Source organism: Engystomops pustulosus, chromosome 4, assembly GCF_040894005.1.
Source record: "Engystomops pustulosus chromosome 4, aEngPut4.maternal, whole genome shotgun sequence".
Classification (NCBI taxonomy): Eukaryota; Metazoa; Chordata; class Amphibia; order Anura; family Leptodactylidae; genus Engystomops; species Engystomops pustulosus.
In genome coordinates this window covers 195,028,902-195,051,771 of record NC_092414.1, presented here as the reverse complement: position 1 = coordinate 195,051,771, position 22,870 = coordinate 195,028,902, and the positions used below count along the sequence as shown (strand labels likewise).

The 22,870-nt window shown below is 41.6% G+C and overlaps 1 protein-coding gene across 1 annotated transcript in view; it reads right to left on the bottom strand.

Annotated features, from left to right (window-relative positions):
• The window catches only part of PLEKHA2 (pleckstrin homology domain containing A2), a 70,779-nt gene extending 55,545 nt beyond the window's left edge, over window positions 1-15,234 (bottom strand). Inside the window, exons 1-3 of the mRNA XM_072149242.1 lie at window positions 14,858-15,234; window positions 12,726-12,886; window positions 9,760-9,816 (exon numbers count right to left, since the gene is read on the bottom strand). Of these exons, the coding sequence (XP_072005343.1) occupies window positions 9,760-9,816; window positions 12,726-12,863 (195 nt within the window). The 5' untranslated portion in view covers window positions 12,864-12,886; window positions 14,858-15,234. The remainder of the gene's footprint in view (window positions 1-9,759; window positions 9,817-12,725; window positions 12,887-14,857) is intronic.
• Window positions 15,235-22,870: the final 7,636 nt, after the last annotated feature.

Sequence of the window (22,870 nt, the reverse complement as noted above, 5' to 3'; positions counted from 1 at the left end):
AGGTGACTATCCAGCCAGATCCCAAGGACCTCATCCAACACGCAATACACAGTATACACAATATACACAGTATATACCATATACACCATATACACCATATACACCATATATATAATATACACAGTATACACCATATACACCATATACACAGTATACATAATATACACAGTATACACAATATACACAATATACACAGTATACACAGTATAGGCTATACACAATATACACAGTATACACCATATACACCATATACACCATATACACAGTATACACCATATACACAATATACACAGTATACACCATATACACCATATACACAGTATACACCATATACACAATATACACAGTATACACCATATACACAGTATACATAATATACACAATATACACAGTATACACAGTATAGGCTATACACAATATACACAGTATACACCATATACACCATATACACAGTATACACCATATACACAATATACACAGTATACACCATATACACCATATACACAGTATACACCATATACACAATATACACAGTATACACCATATACACCATATACACAGTATACATAATATACACAGTATACACCATATACACCATATACACAGTATACACCATATACACCATATACACAGTATACATAATATACACAGTATACACCATATACACAGTATACATAATATACACAGTATACACCATATACACAGTATACATAATATACACAGTATACACCATATACACAGTATACATAATATACACAGTATACACCATATACACAATATACACAGTATACACCATATACACCATATACACAGTATACATAATATACACAGTATACACCATATACACAATGTACACAGTATACATAATATACACAGTATACACAATATACACAATATACACAGTATACACAATGTACACAGTATAGACAATATACACAGTATACACAATATACACAGTATACGGTATACACAATATACACAGTATACACCATATACACAGTATACACAGTATACATAATATACACAGTATACACCATATACACAATGTACACAGTATACATAATATACACAGTATACACAATATACACAATATACACAGTATACACAATGTACACAGTATACACAGTATACACAGTATACACAATGTACACAGTATACACAATATACACAGTATACACAGTATACACAATGTACACAGTATATACAATATACACAGTATACACAATGTACACAGTATATACATTATACACAGTATACACAATGTACACAGTATATACAATATACACAGTATACACAGTATACACAATGTACACAGTATATACAATATACACAGTATACACAATGTACACAGTATACGCTATACACAATGTACACAGTATACACAATATACACAGTATACACAATGTACACAGTATATACAATATACACAGTATACACAATGTACACAGTATACACAATATACACAGTATACACAGTATACACAATGTACACAGTATACACAGTATACACAATGTACACAGTATATACAATATACACAGTATACACAGTATATACAATGTACACAGTATACACAGTATACACAATGTACACAGTATATACAATATACACAGTATACACAATGTACACAGTATATACAATATACACAGTATACACAATGTACACAGTATACACTATACACAATATACACAGTATACACAATGTACACAGTATACACAATGTACACAGTATACGCTATACACAATATACACAGTATACACAATATACACAGTATATACAATATACACAGTATACACATTATACACAATGTACACAGTATACACAGTATACACAATGTACACAGTATATACAATATACACAATATACACAGTATACACAGTATACACAATATACACAGTATACACAATGTACACAGTATATACAATATACACAGTATACACAGTATACACAATGTACACAGTATACGCTATACACAATGTACACAGTATACACAATATACACAGTATACACAATGTACACAGTATATACAATATACACAGTATACACAATGTACACAGTATACACAATATACACAGTATACACTATATACACAGTATACACAGTATACACAATGTACACAGTATATACAATATACACAGTATACACAATGTACACAGTATATACAATATACACAGTATACACAGTATACACAATGTACACAGTATACACTATACACAATATACACAGTATACACAATGTACACAGTATACACAATGTACACAGTATACGCTATACACAATATACACAGTATACACAATATACACAGTATATACAATATACACAGTATACACATTATACACAATGTACACAGTATACACAGTATACACAATGTACACAGTATATACAATATACACAATATACACAGTATACACATTATACACAATGTACACAGTATACACAATGTACACAGTATATACAATATACACAGTATACACAATTTACACAGTATACACATTATACACAATGTACACAATATACACAGTATATACAATATACACAGTATACACAGTATACACAATATACACAGTATACACATTATACACAATGTACACAGTATACACAGTATACACAATGTACACATTGGGGGTCATTTACTAAGGGCCCGATTCGCGTTTTCCCGACGTGTTACCCGAATATTTCCGTTTTGCGCCGATTGTACCTGAATTGCCCCGGGTTTTTGGCGCACGCGATCGGAATTTGGCGCATCGGCGCCGGCATGCGCGCGACGGAAATCGGGGGGCGTGGCCGAACGAAAACCCGACGTATTCGGAAAGACCGCCGCATTTAAAAAAAAAATTGTGTCGCGAAAATTTCACTCACCTTCATCCTGGGTAGGCCGGTGTATTTCGAGGCATTCCAGCGGACTTCAGCGCAGCAGCGCCACCTGGTGGACGGCGGAGGAACTGCATTGATGAATCCCGGCCGGACCCGAATCCAGCGCAGAGAATGCGCCGCTGGATCGCGAACGGACCAGGTAAGTAAATGTGCCCCATTATATACAATATACACAGTATACACATTATACACAATATACACAGTATATGTGTCCGAAGAATAGTCTATGGGATTAAACAGAGTCTCAGGGTCTTCTAGGAGATGACTACTATTTCTCGGGGGGGGGGGGGGTTTATAAGAACTGAGGTCTTGAGGTCCCTTTTGGGTGGAGCGATGGTTGAGCATGACCACAATAGCCTCAGTTGATAGGTAAGGTTTAGTTTCCAGTAGGTAAATAACTACAAGATGGCTAGATGGATGGGGATACAATGAGTCCCATTTGGGTCGATATACTGCAGATCCATTTTCTGTCTCTGGTACTGATGGAGATGATCAAATATTATGGTCCAATGTCCATTGAACAAGAATACAGAGTTCCTGATTATCCTGTGGAGCAGTGATTGAGCATGCCCACTACTGCTTTATTCATTGTTTATTCACTATTGGACTGATAGACATAGCAAAGTACAGGAATAGATAAAGCTCACAGTCCTGTAGGGAACTATAATTTGATTGGTGGCAGGGGGTAATGCAAGGATGTCCACTGATCAAGAATATGAAGGTCCTTTACTCCCTTAACGCTCCTGTTTGGATGGAGCAGCAGTCGAGCATGCCCACTACAGCTCAATTCACTGGCTATGAGACCTTGAGAGATAGCTAAGTACTGCAATAGATACACCTCAGGACCCTATGGAAAGTAATTGGATCCAGGGTGTTATTAATGATTAAATACCCAGTGATCAAGAATATTGAGGTCCTTTACTCTCCGTTGGAGCAGAGGTCAAGCATGCTCACTATAGCTCTGTTCACTGACAATGGTACTGATAGAAAAGTAAGTACAGCAAAAGAAATAACCTCACAGTACTATAGAGGAAAACAACTTGATTGATGGGATTAAAGGGATTGGATCAAGAGTATGGAGGTCCTTTACTCCTCGTTGGAGCAGCAGTTGAGCATGCCCACTACAGCTCCATTCACATCTATAGCACTAATAGAGATTGTAAGTACATCAGTAAATAAATCTCAGAGTCCTATAGGGTATAACAACTAAATTCATGCTGCTACTAATGTTCGGATGCCCTTTGATCATTGGAGAACCTTTATGGATCATGGGGATCGTAAAATTTCATATTTGGGTTTTAAAGCATGTAGTATATTAATAGATGAACCTCAGAGTCCCATACTGGATAACAACTAGATTTATGGTCGGATGCCCTATGATCAATCATGGATGTCCTTAAAGTTGATTTTTGCGTGGTCGAGCATGCCCACTACAGCTCAATTTACTGTCTATGGCATACATCTTAATATCTTTAAAAAAAATATACACATTTGTATACTCATACATATGAGTTACAATCACACACAGTATATACGCGACATATATACATACATCATATACACCCATGCATCGTATACACAGACATACAGCATATATACATAACATATACACACATATATAGAGCATATACACATACAAATACAGCAAATACATGCATACATAAAATACCACATATACACACATACAGTATATATACATCACACACACTTACTGCATACACAGTCCCAATATACACCCATTATCCCAGATACTGGGGCCCCCCTGACACTATGGGCCCCACAGCAGCTGCTATGGCTGCTCCCCCTGCAGTTACACCCCTGATGACACTGATAGAGTCCTATAGCAGATAATAAATAGATTCATTTCGGATGCCCTTTGATCAATCATTGAGGTCCTTCAATTTTATTTTTGGGTGGTCGAGCATGCCCACTACAGCTCCATTCACTGTCTACGGGACAGCCTGTCATTCCATCCTCTAGAACAAAGTCTGCCATTTAACTATTTGATGCTCCATTACATGTATAGTCTCCCAGCCCCGGTGGTTGTGACCCTTCTACAAGATTACCTGCAGTCCCATGTAAAACCACAGCAAACACCCTGTGGTATCCCCAGATGACTAAATCAGCCCAGCCACATCTGTTTCATATGAAAATAGATAGGAGATGAGATCAGAATGAAACCCTCTGATTAAGAAGCCAGTTTTATCATCTGCGATGAAAGGTGATTAATACCACATCACATATTTCTGCTCGTTACATCAATTCTGTCAATTTTCATATTAAATAGGAAACCGGTGGTCGCTGTGATGATGTGTCCTGGAGCTGCCGATGTAATATTGATGACCGGACGACAATTGATGTGTCTTACAGGGTCTTTTATAACACATACTCAAATTTGTAAAAGTCAGACAATTTAAAGGGGTTTTCCAGGCTAAAAATATGGATGATCGATCCATAACAGACTGGTGGGGGTTCAACAGCTCAGGGGTAGACAGAGAATGCAACAGGAGCAGACAGCGCCGTTCTCAGTATAGTGGACAAAGCAGGTTACTGCAGTTTAGATTCCATTTTAATAAATACAGGCCGATCTGCAGTAACCTGGTCTGACACTGGGAATCTTGTTCCATTCTCTTCGGAAAACAGTAGATGTGTGGATGTGCTGGGGGTCACTTATCTGATATTGATGCCCTATTCTATACATATGTTATCAATATTTTTGCCCAGAATAATGACCATGCTGCTTCTTATTACTGATACATTCTGAATAATCAACAAAAAAATCACAGGTATAAGGATGAAATGATGCTGCCATACAGATCTACTCTATGGGGGAGATTTATCAGATGTGTCTGAGAGCAGAACTGTTTGAGTTACCCATGGCAACCAATCAGAGCTCAGCTTTCATTTTCCCACAGCTGTTTATAAAAACACAGCTGATCTCGGATTGGTTTTCAAGGGCAACTGGAACAATTTTACCTCAGACAATTCTGATAAAAGTCCCCCTATATACATATGCTATACAGTGCCTAGATAACACCACTATACAGTGCCGCATTATTAGTACTATACAGTATAGTGTCCAGATAATCTCTACAATTCAAATACTATATATCTATAAAATCCCTATAAAACCGTCAAAAAGAGATCAAAAAACATAGTCTCTTTCACAATAATTCACTACCAAGAAATTAAGCTATAAATAATTTTCCAATACAGATATACTCAAGGTACATGTACCCTATACCGTGCCTAGACAATACAAGCATAATATACATCAATACTACCGCATAATAATCATATAATCTATACAGTGCAAAAATATATAACCATAATTTAAAACCATCACAAAGTTTTACAAAGTATAACCTGTCTCAAAATAACTCAGTCCCAACAAATATAGTTATAAATAATTCCACCATACAGATGTACTCAAGTACAGCTATACAGTGCCTGGATAACACCAGCATAATATACCACAATTTTGTTACTGTACAGCATAATACCCATATAATCTATACAATGCAAATATAACTCATCTATACAAAACCCTATCAAACTGTCACAACATGTAAAAAAAAAAATATAGCAGCTCTCACAATAATTCAGTACCAAAAAATATAGCTATAAAGTGCCCTCATACATCTGCCAAACAGTCCCTAGAGAAAAGTATAACACCTGTGTCATACCGCCATACAGTACCGTATTTTCCGGACTATAAGGCGCACTTAAAAGCCTTGGATTTCCTTGGAAATCCAAAGTGCGCCTTATAGTCCGGTGCGCCCTATATGAGGGCAGCGGACCCTACTTACATAGTAGGTCCCCGCTACCGGAGACAGCAGATCTCCAGCGGGAACTGCAGACCACGCGGCACGAACAACTTCTGCCGCGTGGTCTGCAGTTCCCGCTGGAGATCTGCTGTCTCCGGTAGCGGGGACCTATGTAAGTATACTATTCTCCACCTCCCCCTCACCTTCCCCGCTCACCTTCCCCGCGTTCCGTGTCTCTTCTCGGCGTCGCGTCCCGTCGGGACATGTCATTCTCTAGGGGCTGCTACACTGATCCAGGGGCACTTCGGATTTTCTTTCTAGCCCCCACGGTTGCTGAGATATTAATAAAGATTTCTGACCATAATAATCCTCTCCACTGTCAGAGAGAAGGAACAGGAGGAGAGGGAGGCACGTGTCTTATGATGATCTTTTACTTGCCAGAGAAGGTTAGCATAACACATGCCCCATCCCAGCACCTCCTCTCTGACATAATGGTCAGATACTGGGACTGATATCTCAGCTACCGTGGGGGCTGGAAAGAAAATTCAAAGTGCCCCTGATTCTGTGAAACAGCCCCTACATAGTGTTCATATCCACACGTGTGATGTGGTGTAAGGTCCTCTTTAAATAAGAATAATAAAAATTGAATTTTCCACTTCCAACTATTAATGGCCTTCATTCATAAGAGATTGTAGGATGCAACGATCACGACCAACACGCTCGAAAATCAGATGATTTAAACGACCATAATAACACTGCTCTATCCATAGTGTAACTGCTGTCCCTGACCACTTCATTCAATGAATTAGAGCGTATGCTACATTATGAGCTTGCTGGCTGGTATTTCTGGGGCCCTTATGAAGTTATGTCGAGGGGGGTGGGCCTCTAATGTATAGCTTCACCTCGAATGGCAGAGCAAGGAGTCTATTGCTCCCTGCTCTGCCAGTATTGGTGTATTTAGGATGTCAGTGTGATGCCCCCTGATCTACAGGACCCCTAGCAATTGCTGGGGTAACTTCATGGCTAAAAATGTCCCTAAGGGCAACTTTTGGGTGTGTGCTCCCAATGTGCCACATAAATGAAGCTAAACTCATCACAAACAAGTCCCGGAGCCGTATAAGAGGGTTCTCACTCATCGGTACTGATCACTTTCTAACCCACACTAAATACATGAACATTGGAATCTGATTATTCTGGATAATTCCTCGGAAACCCCTGGGACCGGAATCTTCTCCAGACCTACATGTTAATAACATCTGATCGACACATGTGTCGATTGGCTCTGTCAGTGATGGCCTGGAATGACCTGCTCCCTCCTACACTGTTTACATATAGAGGCTCCTTCTAATATGAGAAGTCATATACATTTTTCATAAACTTTTTTATATAAAAAAACAACAAAATAAAAACAAAACACAACAGAAATGAGATTGAAATAAAAAACAACCAAAACCAAAAATCAGTACAGGTTCACATCCATGGGTGCTGGGCTGCCATGGGCCCTGGGTTGTAAGAATATTATAGACCCTACAAGTTTGGAATCACTTCCTACATCTGGTACCAGAATCAGCTTCTTGGGGAATGGAGGATGTGTCAGAACCTTTGGAGAACCCTGAAAAGTCCTGCAATGGCTCTTGTGTACATGTGTATTGTGAACAGGAACAGATGTACGAGAATTTCATGGGTGAAGGTCCTTCTCAGTATAAAATTTAGTGGGTGGTCTGGGTCGCCATGGGCCCCTTAGAAGGCTTTGGCCCTGGGCTATTGTCCAAATTGCCTAGATTATAATCTACTACCATACACATCACACCGGTGGTACCAGTCAATCCGTTAAGAGGACCTATGATTGGCTACAGCAAAGCATATGATATGCGTGATGTCATCACTGAAGGACCATTGGAGTTATTTGTGATTTGATGGGCAATAAATTCATTTTTATGTAAATTTTTGCCAATGTGTTATGCTTGAAGACAATGTGGTCCTACTTGGCCAAGTTGGCTTAGAAGACAATGACCTACAGCCACCATAAAATAGTTGCCTATTTTGGTGCATGGACAACCCAGAGGTGGCCAAGATGTCTGGTAGGGGAACTTTAAAAAGACAAAGGCATCTAATAAGATTACTCCACCTTTTGTAGAGTCGACAAACATCTGGTGAACCCTCATTAGTTAATAAGAAACCCAGCTCAAGGCTCACATTTTAATTTTGACCTCTAATCGAAAATCGAGCATGGCAAGGTGGCATGAACCCAACATAAGAGGAGGCCATCATTCCATTATATTCCATTTGTCCGAAGTCTCAATGCCATCCATGACTGTCTCTTTTGGTTCATTTATTGTATTTTTGGCTTTATTTAATATATTCTTAGGCTGAATAATGCAAATTTAAACATTCTTTAAAAAATAAGTGCCCCCTGTGTACCAGAACTGTGACCACGATCCAAGGGGGGGGGGGGGGACTATCGTTGAAGAGTGTAGTAATGTATTAAGCCACATCTTTCACTTTACTGTTAGACAAGTTGGTTTTCGGTTGAGTTTTAGTCAAAATGTGACAACAAAAATTAGGAGTTTGATTAATTCTTCTATTGTTTAAGAGATTTTTGAGGTTTTTAGCTATTTTCTACATCCAGACAATGGTCACCTAAGTCTGAACTGGTCGCAACCTTTCGCATTCTTCTCTTAAAGGCTGTGGTTCAAAAAAAAGGCAAAAAGTCAAGTGCTAAAACCCTAAAAATATCCCGAGACAAAGACAGGAAATGTGACTGGATCGCTAAAGAAAAAGCAGAAAGTGATTAAAGGCTGCGGACCCCTTATCTACACTACAAAGACAAAGCTACATCATCATCAAAGCCAGATCCCCATATAGAAGGGGTCTGACATGACGTCTTCCTTCCAGACACAGCCCCCCTACTAAATATAAGTCGTGTCTGGAATTGGAAATGGACTAAACTGCAATACCAGACACAGCCACTGAACAAGAGTGGCACTGTTCTAAAAAAAAAGGCAGATTTCTAAGAGTTTCTCTAATCCCATGCAGACTTTCACCTGTCATGACCTACTGTATGAACACATCATCAATAACTTAAAGTCGATAACCCCCCCTTAAGGACTCATATACTTACTTTAGATATATATGTCAGTTTTAATGATCCCACAGCTCCGGTACCTCTTGGGAGATTCTAAAACACAAAAATATCACATATATATCAAGATCTATAAAAAAACAAACAGCGCCACACATGTTCATAGGCTGAGTCTGGTATTGCAGATGAGCTTAATTTGCCGTAATACCAGACGGAGCGTTTAGTTTTTTGTAAACCTGAATGAATTTTCTTGCAGATTTGGTAACAACGAAAGAGGAAGTGGCAACAGCAGCGCTCCGTGTGCCCTAGAAGACGGCTACTACGACAGTGTTAACCGCTCAATGTCTGGGGGGCTGACGACCCCTCCTTTATCTCCAAGGGGAAATATAAGGGGTGCTTCTTAAAAATGACACATTGATGGTGCCATTGATAGATAAGGCACGGACACTTCTCAACTTCTAGAATGGAGATTCATGTCCCAACTCTTGGGACCAGAAATGTCCCAGATAAAGTGGGGATCCACTGTATTACGTCAAGGGGGCGGACCATGACACGCAGTTTTAAAGGGGTCAGAGCAACATTGAATGTTATCTCCTATATTCAGGATACAAAACAGTCATTAGGGCTTCCAGCAATTGTACCCTGACCAATTATAAGATGGGGTCCCGTTTCCCTGAATAAATGGCAGCAGTAGACTGATCTCTGCCAGTCCTATAGGCAGTGATTGGAATAGCACTATGGAACTAGCGCAACTTTCTGTCACATTCAAACACAGAATCAAATTTGATTGGTTTCAGACCCCCATTATGCAGAATGTTATCCATTTCCTTACTATTAATGGAGATACAATTTAAGGGAACCCAACATGCAGCTGGGGCTTAGGGTCCAAACCATTTTATCTTACGTGGTGCATTTCCATGTTTTCAAATAGTAAAGCTGGCGAGGGAGAGTCCCCCACCACACTGTGATAGAGAAGTCATGTTAGTACTCCCCGCTTCACTGCGCATGCACAGTAAATAAAGCACAGATGTAAGTATACATGTCATGTGCCGGGGGACAGAAAGCGGGTTCAAGGTACCAGACTCCCTTTCACCTTTGTCCTCTGGAATCCCAGAAAAGAATAGATAGACAGAGGTATCGTAAAAAAGTTTTGGGACCCTAAATCCCAGTTGAATGAAGGGATCTTAAACCTACTGACAGGTTCCCTATAACTCTTGAACACTTCTATAGAATACTAAATAGAGGATCCCTGTCGTATCATCCACTCCTTTAGGCCCCGCACTTCACATAGTAAGTTAATTTGGTCTAGAGTGTTCCTTAAACATAGTTTAAGGAAGTCAGTGCAATGTGAAGGTATCCTTCCCCTTCCCCCTCAGGCACTTCCTATTATCTCTGAGCCCTTATTCTGGTTGCCCGCACCTGGACAGTATTTATTATTTTTGGCGCTAGGTGTTATGGCACCTGACTTTAGTGGGTATATTGTGGCACACAGCCTTATTGTATTTGGCGCACTGTAAGATGAACTAATGAGCGTCAGAAATTACAAACCACATTCATGAAGGTGTTTAGAGGAAGACTTGCTTTTTGTTGGTCTAATTAGTTGCCTAGAATTGCGCCAAAATGTGTTGGGAAACTAGAAGTGCAGGAAAAGTGTTTGCCCAAATTGAGCAACAAAACAAAAAAGTTGTGAGTGTCGCAAAATAAAGGTAAATTGTGGCACCTACATAAAATAAATATGGCGGGCGTGGCACAGCAACGAAAAAAAACAAACAATAAACTGGCGCAGAGCTAATAACGAATGGCCCCTATAGTGTTTTTGGAAATATCTAGGTACTGCCCTGATTGGAGCTTTCTCTTTCATGACATGACCATAGAACTATATTTCGCTATGACTCTTTGATTGGGGTCCTGGTGATTCCTGCACCAGGCAAGATCTAGCATGATAGTGAGTAGATGCCTCAGTACCCCTAACAGAAAAGGGGGGGCACATTTAATAAGGGTCCATCGGACGCATTTCCGTCGGGTTTCCTGAATATTTTGGTGCATCGGCGCCGGCTTTCATGTGACAAAAATTGGGTGCGTGGCAGTTGGACAACCCGACTGATTAGGACAAACCGCGGAAGTTAACAAATCAATTTGTGTCGCAAGACACCCACTCACATACACCGAGAAGAAGATGGTGAACTCTGGCGGACCTGAGCGGGAAGCGACACATGCAATTAATCGGGCACAAGCTGTAAGTGAATCGCGGCAGCTCCAAATCCTCGGCGGACATTCCGGAACGGCGGACGCAACGGGACGGGTAAGTAAATGTGCCCCATGTGGTGTAACATTATGCTGATGGACAGATACATTGAAGCCAAATGGATGAAGGCACAGGCATATAGGCTAAGAAGCAGCCTGTAACAAGAAGGTGGAAACCCAAAATGTTTCAAGGGATAACTCTTCCTACAGTTTCAGTAGACCAACCTAGTAATGAATTAAGGAAAGTCTGGTGTCATCTCCCCCAGGACACATCTCCCTCTAGCTATGCCCATGGTCAGAGAGACTTATGGGGGTAGAGCACTGAGGACTCTCAAAACTAAAAAAAAGTTGAAATGTGTCTCTGTAATCTTCCTTTTAGTTATGTCTGGTACCAGCCTCCACTATGTAAGGATTAAGCGGAACTGCTGTGAACAGCTGGTCAGCAACTTCCCAGAAACTACATTTCTTGGTCAGATTTGAGATATTATCTGGAAAGTATGAACAGCTGCCAACTCTGAGCACAGAGCGAGTGAAGTAACACCATGAAGTGCCCGCACTGAGGTATGCAGAATTACCTAAAAAGACCCAAATCAAAAAGTTTTTGTAACCGTTTTTATCTTGGTCGTTTCCAGGGATGTGCAGAATCGCTCATCGCCAGGGTCCCGTGTGTTAAAATGCTGGAAAACGCCTTTAAGAACCTTGTTAGAGTCTCTACATCGCCAATTACACTATTGTTCTACTATGATGCAGTATGGGCTCACCTGGGGGTTATCCATGTACCATATCAGGTGATTGGCCTGGGTATCCAGGATAAAATATCTTCGGAGAAATCTCCCGCTTCCTGCATCTTCAATATCCAGAAACCCACAGGTTCTGTTCTTCCGATCCTCATAAGGCATTCCTAATCCATGCGCACATCACCCTGGAGAACATAATAAGACATCCCATGAGTGCTGAAGGTGGCATATTTATTAGGGATACTACACATACACATTTCGGGGCCGCACATGTTCTGACCATGGCCTCTAGCAATGATACTCAGTGGTGTGGACAACTAAAATCTAAGGGGCTGTTGTATAGTGGTGAGACATAGGTGATGGCTGTAATCATACTAAGCCCGGAGAAGGTTCTGTAGGCATCTGGACATCTGTTCTATATGACATGGTAATCATCAACTATGAGGTTGCTGTAAAGGGTTGACACTTTTTTGGATTATTCTAAAATTGATTAGTCCCTACTGATCCTATGACCTTTATGTACAGTGAAGACCACACAGATTACACTACAGGTAAAAGTGCACCCCTGCAACTTCACAAATATATAGCTGAACCACACAGTGCCCATATAATACCACCATACAGTACCTAAATAATAGCTCCATAGAGTATCTAAGTAACACCAAAATACTGTGCCTAAATACTACCACTTCATAATTCCTAAATCATACCAACACACTGTGGAACATTTACTAAGGGACCGATTCGCGTTTTTCTGACGTGTTACCCAAATATTTCAGATTTGCGCCAATTCTCCCTGAATTGCCCCGGGATTTTGGCGCACGCGATCGGATTGTGGCGCATTGGCGCTGGCATGCACGCAACGGAAATCGCGGGGCGTGGCCGAACGAAATCCCCACGGATTCGGAAAAACCGCCGCATTTAAAACAAAAAATCTGTCACGGAGCTTGCACTTACCTTCACTCAGCCCAAGCCGGTGAATAATACCACTCTACAATTCCTATATAATACCAACATATTGTGCAGAAATGACACCTCCATACTCCATATCTAAATAATTTCACCCTGCAATAACTAAATAATACCCCCCTGCAATACCTAAATAATACCCCCATACAATGCCTAATATCACCTTGCAGTGCCCATTTTATACTCCCATATCTTCCCTGCATATCCCAATCATCCAGTGCCTAAATAATACCCCCTGACTGTGTCCAAATAAATAGAACCAAACAATGCATAAATAATACCTACATAGAGTGCCTACATAACACGTCTAAAAGGCCTAAGGAACCCTCCGTTCAATGTTTTAATAACAGCACTATAGACCCTTACCAACTCACTGTGGCAAAACAATAGTATAAATCTATAAAACAAAACAAATCACAGTGTATATTTCAGGACTGGGAGATGGTAATCTGATCTTTCTACAGCCAAGAGATTACAGCTCATCAGATATTATCTCTGCCCTCTATGACCCTCATGTAATAATGTAGCATCAGGTGACCGCTGGTCATTATCTATAAACCCAGGGATTCAGGGTCACGGCTCAGGTGACCTATCCTGCCCCCCTGCTTATATCGTATCTATCTGACCCTGATAGTGTCTATATGTGGTTCTATGGGAATGATGGGAGTTGTAGTTTCACAATAGCCACAAACTGGAGACCAATGATCTCTGTTAGAGATGAGCAGACCGAAAATTTAAGTTAGGGTCTTGAATTCAGGGTTTAGGTGAGTCCCGCGTGACCCAGAAAATTGCCCCCCTCCCTACCTACTAGCCATGGCTGTAATTGGCACCCAAACCCCAGACCCGAACCTAAAGTTCAGATCCCCTCATCTCTAATCTCTATATACATCTGCATTCTTCATATTGCATATAGGCATTTTGTAGGTGATATTATACCGCCACTATACTATATACTGTACATATGGCAGTCACTATACTTAACCCTATGTAATCCAGAACTACAGTAGAAGATCGTTAAATCTTAACTCCGGTTGCCATAATCATGAATTTATGGTCAGGTGATCACAGAACATTCGGGGGACCCCGACGTCCCATTCAGTAGATATCACATCCCATCGAAAATCTGTGACTCCGTCCATATGAACAATCTCCAGTCACGTAGACATTATCGCATTATATTCACTTACCTCAACACTCGTCTTGGTTCTGCTTGTATTTTTCCATTTTGCAGCCCCCCATATCCCCCCCCCACACACACACTGCGCTCCTTAGGATGTATCACTGGAGTCTTTCAAGTTCTTAAGTTCCGATTATGCAGAATTTCTTAAAGGTGAATATTTCTCGTGATCCTATAGGGCGGCTCGGAAGACTTCCCTGCTGACGGTCTCCTTCAATGTATTCCTAGAACAAGTGGAGAGTCAAGTGTCAGAGTGTGGGGATCATCTCTGCGCTGCGTCCACCGGTTGTGTGTTTGTTTGTCTGCTTCCTAATCTCTGAGTCTTCCCCTGACAATCAGTGTGACAGGCACGCCTCACACCGCCGCACACCCCTGCACACACAAAAGACACACTCACTAGTGTGGGCCGGGTTATGATGAAGTGCACTGGAAAGCAGGAAGCTGGAGGAGCACATTCAGACTATGCCTCATGCAGATCACACAAGTTTCGGAGTCGTTTGGGATCCGCACAGAGTTCCCCTTTAAACGGTCCATATACACACCTGCTTCTACTAGTGGGTATTGCCAGTAATGCCACGGTCCGGGCTGGCGGAACAGACTGCGGCGACACGCTGGCTCGTGGTTAGACATACGTTTAAAACAAACCCAAAGACATCTGCAAAGAGCGTGTCAGTCCTCACTGCACGTACGAGGGTTTCCTCTCTAGGGGATACAAAAAAAAACTGGATTCCAGGCTGATACATTGTAACAAACTATGACTTACTGAGAATTGTATAGCCTCAGCGGTGAAAAGTATAAGCGAGTCATCATTCATTTATAGCAAGCAGAGATCTTGGAATTGCAGGTTTTAATCTACTACGATGGAAGTGACTGTGTGACCAGGAATGACCATGGATTCTGTCATGTAGTGAGGACCATTACAGTGTATTCTATAGGTTATTTAAAGGGTTTGTCACAATTTGTATTGCTATCCCCTAACCGAATACTTGGACCCCCACTGATCACAACGACAGGGGTCCTGTTTAGAGATGAACGGACCTGATGCGCCAATCATAGCCATGGCTAGTAGATAGGGGTGTAAATTTGTCGGATTGGCTGTTCAGCTGCCTTTCCACCAAGATGTCTGGGTCAGGTGGAAGAACCCAAACGCCGAACCCGACTATTGGGTCTGCACAGCTCTAGTCCTGTTCTCACTAATGAATGGATCAGCAGGTCAAGCTTGTGTCCTGCAGCTCCATTCAAAGTTTTTGAGGGTGCGTCCACACGTTCAGTTTTTCAGATGCAGTTTTTGATGTCTAAACCAGGAGTGGAGTCAAAAAAAGAAGAGAAGCAGCATCTCCCCATTTTATAGTTCTCACCCATTATGGTCCTCACCTGCTTTTGGCTTCAAAAACTGCATTGGAAAAACTGAATGTGTGGACGCACCCTGAGAGTTATGCCAAACCCCCACCGATAGGGAATAATACTTCATCTTGGACAACTCCTTTAAGCACTTCATCACTGATTGGTCAGTGATAGGTCAAGGGGCATACAGTCAAACACCCATCCGTCTAAATTTCTTTGAGAGAAACACATGCACTCTCAGTTTAGACTCCATTGGTGGAAGCTTATCTCCCATCACCAATTGAAATCCATCTTTATAATCCCCACGATCAACATTATCTGCAGTCGGTAAAAATTCCCCAACATTAGATGATCCATCAACCCTATTGAGATCAGTGGGATTGGCCTGCACCCCACCCCATGGCAGAATGAGACTCCTGGGCCCTCCATAGAGGAGCCACACTCTTTTTGGCCATAGTTGTCGTTGTTCCTCAGATACTTTGGTACCTCAGTCTGAGTAGGTTGGGTGGATGGTCAGGTTGTGTCCCACCGATAGGAACTATGAGGGACATATAAATGATGGAATCACCATAAAATTAGGGCCACAATTCTTTGGTGAAGAACTTTGGATAGTTTTCCCGGCCATGTAAAAGTTTCAGAGACAATGGCTGAAGTGAGGTTGTTTGGAATGCCTTGTACTCTTCATGTTTTGTCCTGATCAGCCCTCCTAATTCCTCAGTGTCTCCCACACATGGGTGTGCTGCGATTCTGGAGGAGGCTGCGGAGAACAGTGGAAGGGCGTGCACCCTCATACACATGGGTCGTATTGCTCTGTGGAATCTGCATGTGGAAGAAATATCCAAAAATCCATTAATTCTAATGTATAAACATTGAATCCAGCCCTTGGCTGAGAACTATGTCGGATTCCTATCACACCCCAGTCCCCAGAGAAGACGCCACGGAGGCCCCTTAAAAGAGATGAACAAGAAAAACAAAAACATGGCGGCTTTCTTCCAAAAACAGCACCATAACTGTTAACAAGTTCGCTGAAGTACTAGGAACATCCTATGGTCAGGGGTGGCGCTGCTTCTGGAAGAATACAGAAGCCCCCACGAATAGGGACTTAGGTGGACCTGGGGGTCGTACCTGTTATTAATAAAGATGCCTCTTGGTACGACAGGGGTATTTAAAGGGGTTAGTTGTCTGGTCACAACCAGTTAATCCGTGTCCTTTGGATATTTTACAGAGTGTTTGGACCAACTCGGATCCAGAGAATGGGGGTCTGCTGTACTCAGATGGAGCAGCAGGTCGAGCATGCCCACTGCAACATCATTCACTGTTTATGGCTCTTCTATAGCTTACTGTGCTTAATAGATGAGAAGTGGGCTCATGAGGGATCAGCGACTCTGTTGATTCAGGGGTACAAGGGACCCCCATTTTCTATTACCCTGGAGCACTGGGAGCACCACTGAAAGTTATCCCCTATCAATGTCCATAGACTGTGAATGAAGTGGCATTGCACATGCTCATCCTGCCGCTCTACTTATTTTGGGGTGAAACTGACCCCCTTTATCTTGATTCATGAAGGGGTTCACCACTAGAACCCCTATGAATCAGCAAGTTGTCCCTTATCTTGTGACTGGATAACCCCTTCAAGGGTTAGTTACTATTTTCCCTCCTTCCTGTGGTTTTTGAGTCCAATGTATGTCATCAACTCCCCCTGACATATCTCATATGTTGTTTCGCAAAGAAGACATCTCTGACAGTATTTATCCATACGACCCAGGCTGCCATGATGACTTCTTCCAGCCACATCCTGCTAGGGCTACACTAAGGTTACCGTATTCTACTCAATTTGCATCCTGGGGCCACACATAGAGCTAACATTTGGGGAGTGGGCCCCCAGAAAGTCCCAGGGCCCAGGTGCACCATGTCCTCCTTGGTAGCTGTGCCTCTAATTTATTTTAGCTGGGGAGCCACTATGGATTTTGCATAAAAGCCCCGCAACTTTAAGAAAAACGCTTTGGAGAGGAGTTTTAAGTCCTTCCTTGGGTTCCCATCAGTTCGATCCATAGTAATCAGATATCTCCTTGTCTTTAGATTGGGGATTATTAAATTGGCCAATCATAGCCATCTAGGGGTGTCAATTTGCTGGATTCACTGTTCGGCTGCCAATCCGGCAATGTGTCCAAGTCGCACAGGGTGAACCCAAATGGAAACATTGGCTCCGCTCATCACTAGCCATTACCGCTTTAAACTGCTGATTGTCAGGGGCGCTGGGTGTTGGACCCACATTGGTCTGATACTGATGACCTATTCTACGGATACGTGAGTATAAGTAAAATTCAGGATTACCCCTTTAATGAGTGTACAGAGTAATAGAATCAACATGAGGAGAAGAAATATAAGAGACACTGTTAAAGGGGTTGTCCGGAATCAATTATTTTTTTTTATTATAGGCCCCAGGTGCTTATAGGATTTTTAGTTACCTTGGTCTTTACCTCTGGTCGAGGCTTAGACATGTAAAACGGATATATACAAATAGGGGTGTATGGTGAGCCCCAACAGCTCGCATGACAAAGGGGCACTTCAGTCAGTGCAAGGCCCCCTGGATAGTATGAGCTCCAACTATAGAAAGAGTCCGCAATTTTAAATTTAAAAAAAAAATTAAAATAAAAAAATAATCCGTACAATCAGATTCTGGATAACTGGACTGGTAAGTTAATTCCTGGATTATTACTCCGCTGACCACACTGAGATGACTGGATTTCCCCGCTGACACAAACTACGTATGAGTCACTCCCAGCAGCAGTAACTTCCCTGTAAATCCCTAATTACTAAAGTCTTAAAAATGTCAGAGCGGTTTTATGTGCGAGGTGGTAAATCCATCCAGTTCCAGGCAAAGTAAGTGATATAATTGTAACATTATCCTAATATCTGCAAGAATTATCTGGGATGCGATAATCACAGAGGTTTCAGAATTAAAGGACATCTACCACCAGAATCCCAGGCAGTCCCCGGGTTACGTACAAGAAAGGTTCCTTGGGTTTGTACTTAAGTTGAATTTGTATGTAAGTCGGATCTGTATATTTTATAATTGTAGCTCCAGACAATTTTTTATTTTTTTTGCCCCAGTGACAATCGGTGTTTCAAAATTTTTTGCTGTAATGGGACCAAGGATTATCAATAAAGCTTCATTACAGACACCGCACAGCTGATCATTACAGCCGGGACTATAGTAACATCCAGAGAGCTTCACCAGAGGTCACAGTGGGCAGAGGGGTCCGTCTGTAACTAGGGGCATCTGTAAGTCAGGTGTCCTTAAGTAGGGGGCCGCCTGTACACTGATACTGGTGTGCGCGTCTTCTGGCAGGATCTGCTCTTCTTTTAACCTCTTAAGCCCTGGATTTTACAAAAAAAGACTTTTAAAATCATGCAAATGAGCCTGAGGGGCTCCAGGATCCATTAACACCTATGGAGTCCATTGCATAAGTCTTTTTTTTTGAAAAACACAGGGTATAAGAAGCTAAAAGAAGAGCAGATCCTAAGGGGACACTCCGGCATAAAACATGCGATAACTTAAGGTGAGCGCTCGCATGGTCTATTTTATGAGCTGATGCAGAGCAGGAACACCTGGTACTGACCCACTCTGCCACCGGCCGCTCCCATTAACACCTCCTTCATGTCCCCTTGGAGTGGAGATGGTGTGAAGGGAAAAATAATTGTAATTACTGGTGTTTTGCAAGTAATTGAAATTATTTTAGGGCTTCTACGCCAGAAAACTGATAAATGTCCCCCATAGTCCCTATATGTGACATCAGAATCCTCCATTGTGACATTGGAGCACAGTGCACAGCCTCCATTCTTTAGTGTCAGGTCAGATGATTGGACCCCCTGACACTGTGGGCCCTATAACCGCCGCTGTAGTTACTCCCCCGTCTATGGCCATGAAGCTGCTGTAAAGCGTATCCTCAATTACTGTTACTAGAGCGCAGTCAAGATGGCTTCCCCATAATTATGGACAGAAACATGTAAACCAAATTATAAAGGCTATACCCTATACCCTGGAAATATTGCCAGGGAGAGCAAAAATAATCCCAAATTAGAAACTAAAAACTGAGAGTGTGGGCCCCCTTAGAAATAACATGGGGGTCATGGTGGAAGGAGATGAGGAAAGGGCCAATCTACTGAATGTCGCCTTCTCAACTGTCTTTACCCAGGAAAATCCCCTGGTGGAAGACACAATAATGAGGAATGATGTAAATTCTCTTTGGAATGAAGAAGAGGTACGGTGCCGCCTCACAACCACTAAGATAGATAAATCACCTGGGCCAGATGGCATACACCCCCGGGTTCTGCATGAATTATGTACCGTGATAGACAGACCGTTATTTTTAATATTTGAAGATTCACTGAGGACTGGTTATGTTACACAGGATCGGCGCATAGCAAATGTGGTACCAATATACAAAAAAGGATCAAAAAGCGATCCTGGAGACTACAGACCCGTGAGTCTAACTGCTGTTGTAGGGAAAATATTTGAGGGGTTTGTTAGAGATGCTATCCTGGAGTATCTCACTGTGCACAGCCTTATAACCCAGCGTCAGCATGGGTTTATGAGAGATTGGTCCTGTCAGACTAATCTGATTGGTTTCTATGAGGAGGTAAGTTCAAGACTGGATCTGGGGGAGGCTGTGGATGTTGTATATCTGGACTTTTCAAAGGCATTTGACACCGTGCCACATAAAAGGTTGGTATATAAAATGAGACTGCTGGGAATAGGGGAAAATCTGTGTATTTGGGTAAGTAATTGGCTTAGTGAAAGAAAACAGAGGGTCGTCATTAATGGCACATTCTCCGATTGGGTTGATGTTACCAGTGGAGTGCCACAGGGGTCAGTATTGGGGCCACTTCTTTTTAATATTTTTATTAATGACCTTGTAGTGGGTTTACACAGTCAAGTTTCAATATTTGCAGATGATACTAAGCTGTGTAAAGTAATAAATACTGAGGCCAATAGTTTAGCATTACAGAGGGATTTGTGGAAGCTTGAGGAGTGGGCAGAGAAATGGTTGATGAGGTTTAATGTAGATAAATGTAAAGTTATGCACTTGGGCCATGGAAACAATAAGTATAATTATGTTCTAAACAGTCAATTACTTGGTAAAACTGGAGCTGAAAAGGACTTGGGGGTATTGGTGGATGGTAAACTTAATGTTAGTGACCAGAGCCAGGCGGCTGCTGCCAAAGCAAATAAAATTATGGGATGTATCAAGAGAGGAATAGATTCTCATGATAAAGACATAGTTTTGCCCTTATACAAATCCCTGGTCAGACCACACATGGAATATTGTGTACAGTTTTGGGCACCAGTGTAGAAAAAGGATATAGTAGAGCTGAAACGGGTGCAGAGGAGAGCAACCAGGATTATTAGGGGAATGAGGGAACTAGAATACAATGACAGATTACAAAATTTGGGATTATTCAGTTTAGAAAAAAGACGGCTGAGGGGAGACCTCATTACAATGTACAAATACCTGAACGGACAGTACAAGGTACAAAGATCTTTTTATACCTCGGCCTGTGACCAGGACAAGGGGGCATCCTCTACGCCTAGAGGAGAGGCGATTTTACCATCAACATAGACAAAGGTTCTTTACTGTAAGAGCAGGGAGACTGTGGAACTCTCTGCCGCAGGAAGTTGTAATGGCGGACTCTATGTACATGTTCAAGAGAGGCCTGGATGTCTTTCTGGAGAGGAAAAATATCACGGGTTATGGGGATAAAACATTTATTTAATTCTTACAGGTTGGACTTGATGGACTTGCGTCTTTTTCCAGCCTTATATACTATGATACTATGATTATATAAAAGTATACAAAATTTGTCTTGTTATCTATAAAGAATCCGACCATCAATAATAAAGTCACTTTTCCCAAAATGTGTCCATTCTGGGGCACATTTCACACAGGATTTTACTATTTTACATCAATACTTCACCTCTGTCATCAGTTCTGAGAAAGGAATAGAAAGTGAAAATGGCTGAGAAGGTGTAAACCCCCTTTAAAATGTGCACAGTCATCTGCAGGAATTGTAAGTATCCACAACTTCTCCCTTTAAGGGAATCCCCCGGCCTGTATATTGGGGTGACTCAATCTGTTAAACCACCGCTTCCTCCTCTTATATATCATGGCAGATAGATATATTTATTGGTCATATTTATTATGGTCATAGTCAACCAAAAACTAGACCTAAAATAGCTAGATTATAGGGGGTAGGTGTAATATTCATGTCTAGGCCTGGAGCCTGAGGGGGCCTTTCAGCCATATAAGATTACCCCAGTATCATAGACAGAACATTATAGGTTGGGGCCTGGTCACTAATCTTCAATGACTCCTTCGAGTTACACCTCCAAATGTGGCCCCATTAAAGGGATTGTCTGAGGTAAATGAAAGACTGAAAAGTGCAGGAAACTGTTAAAAATAAAAGCAAAAACAGTCTTAGTCCCTCATTGCTACACGGCTGTCCAATCACAGGCCTCATTGGTCATGTGATTTTTGTGCAATTAGAATGACAGAGGACAGTGATTGGCAACTGTTGTCATGTGACAGTAAACAGGAAGTGTCACAAACAAACAGGATAGGACTTCCTGTTTGAAGTCACATGACCACTGTGGCCAAAAACTGGTCTCTATGGTAAC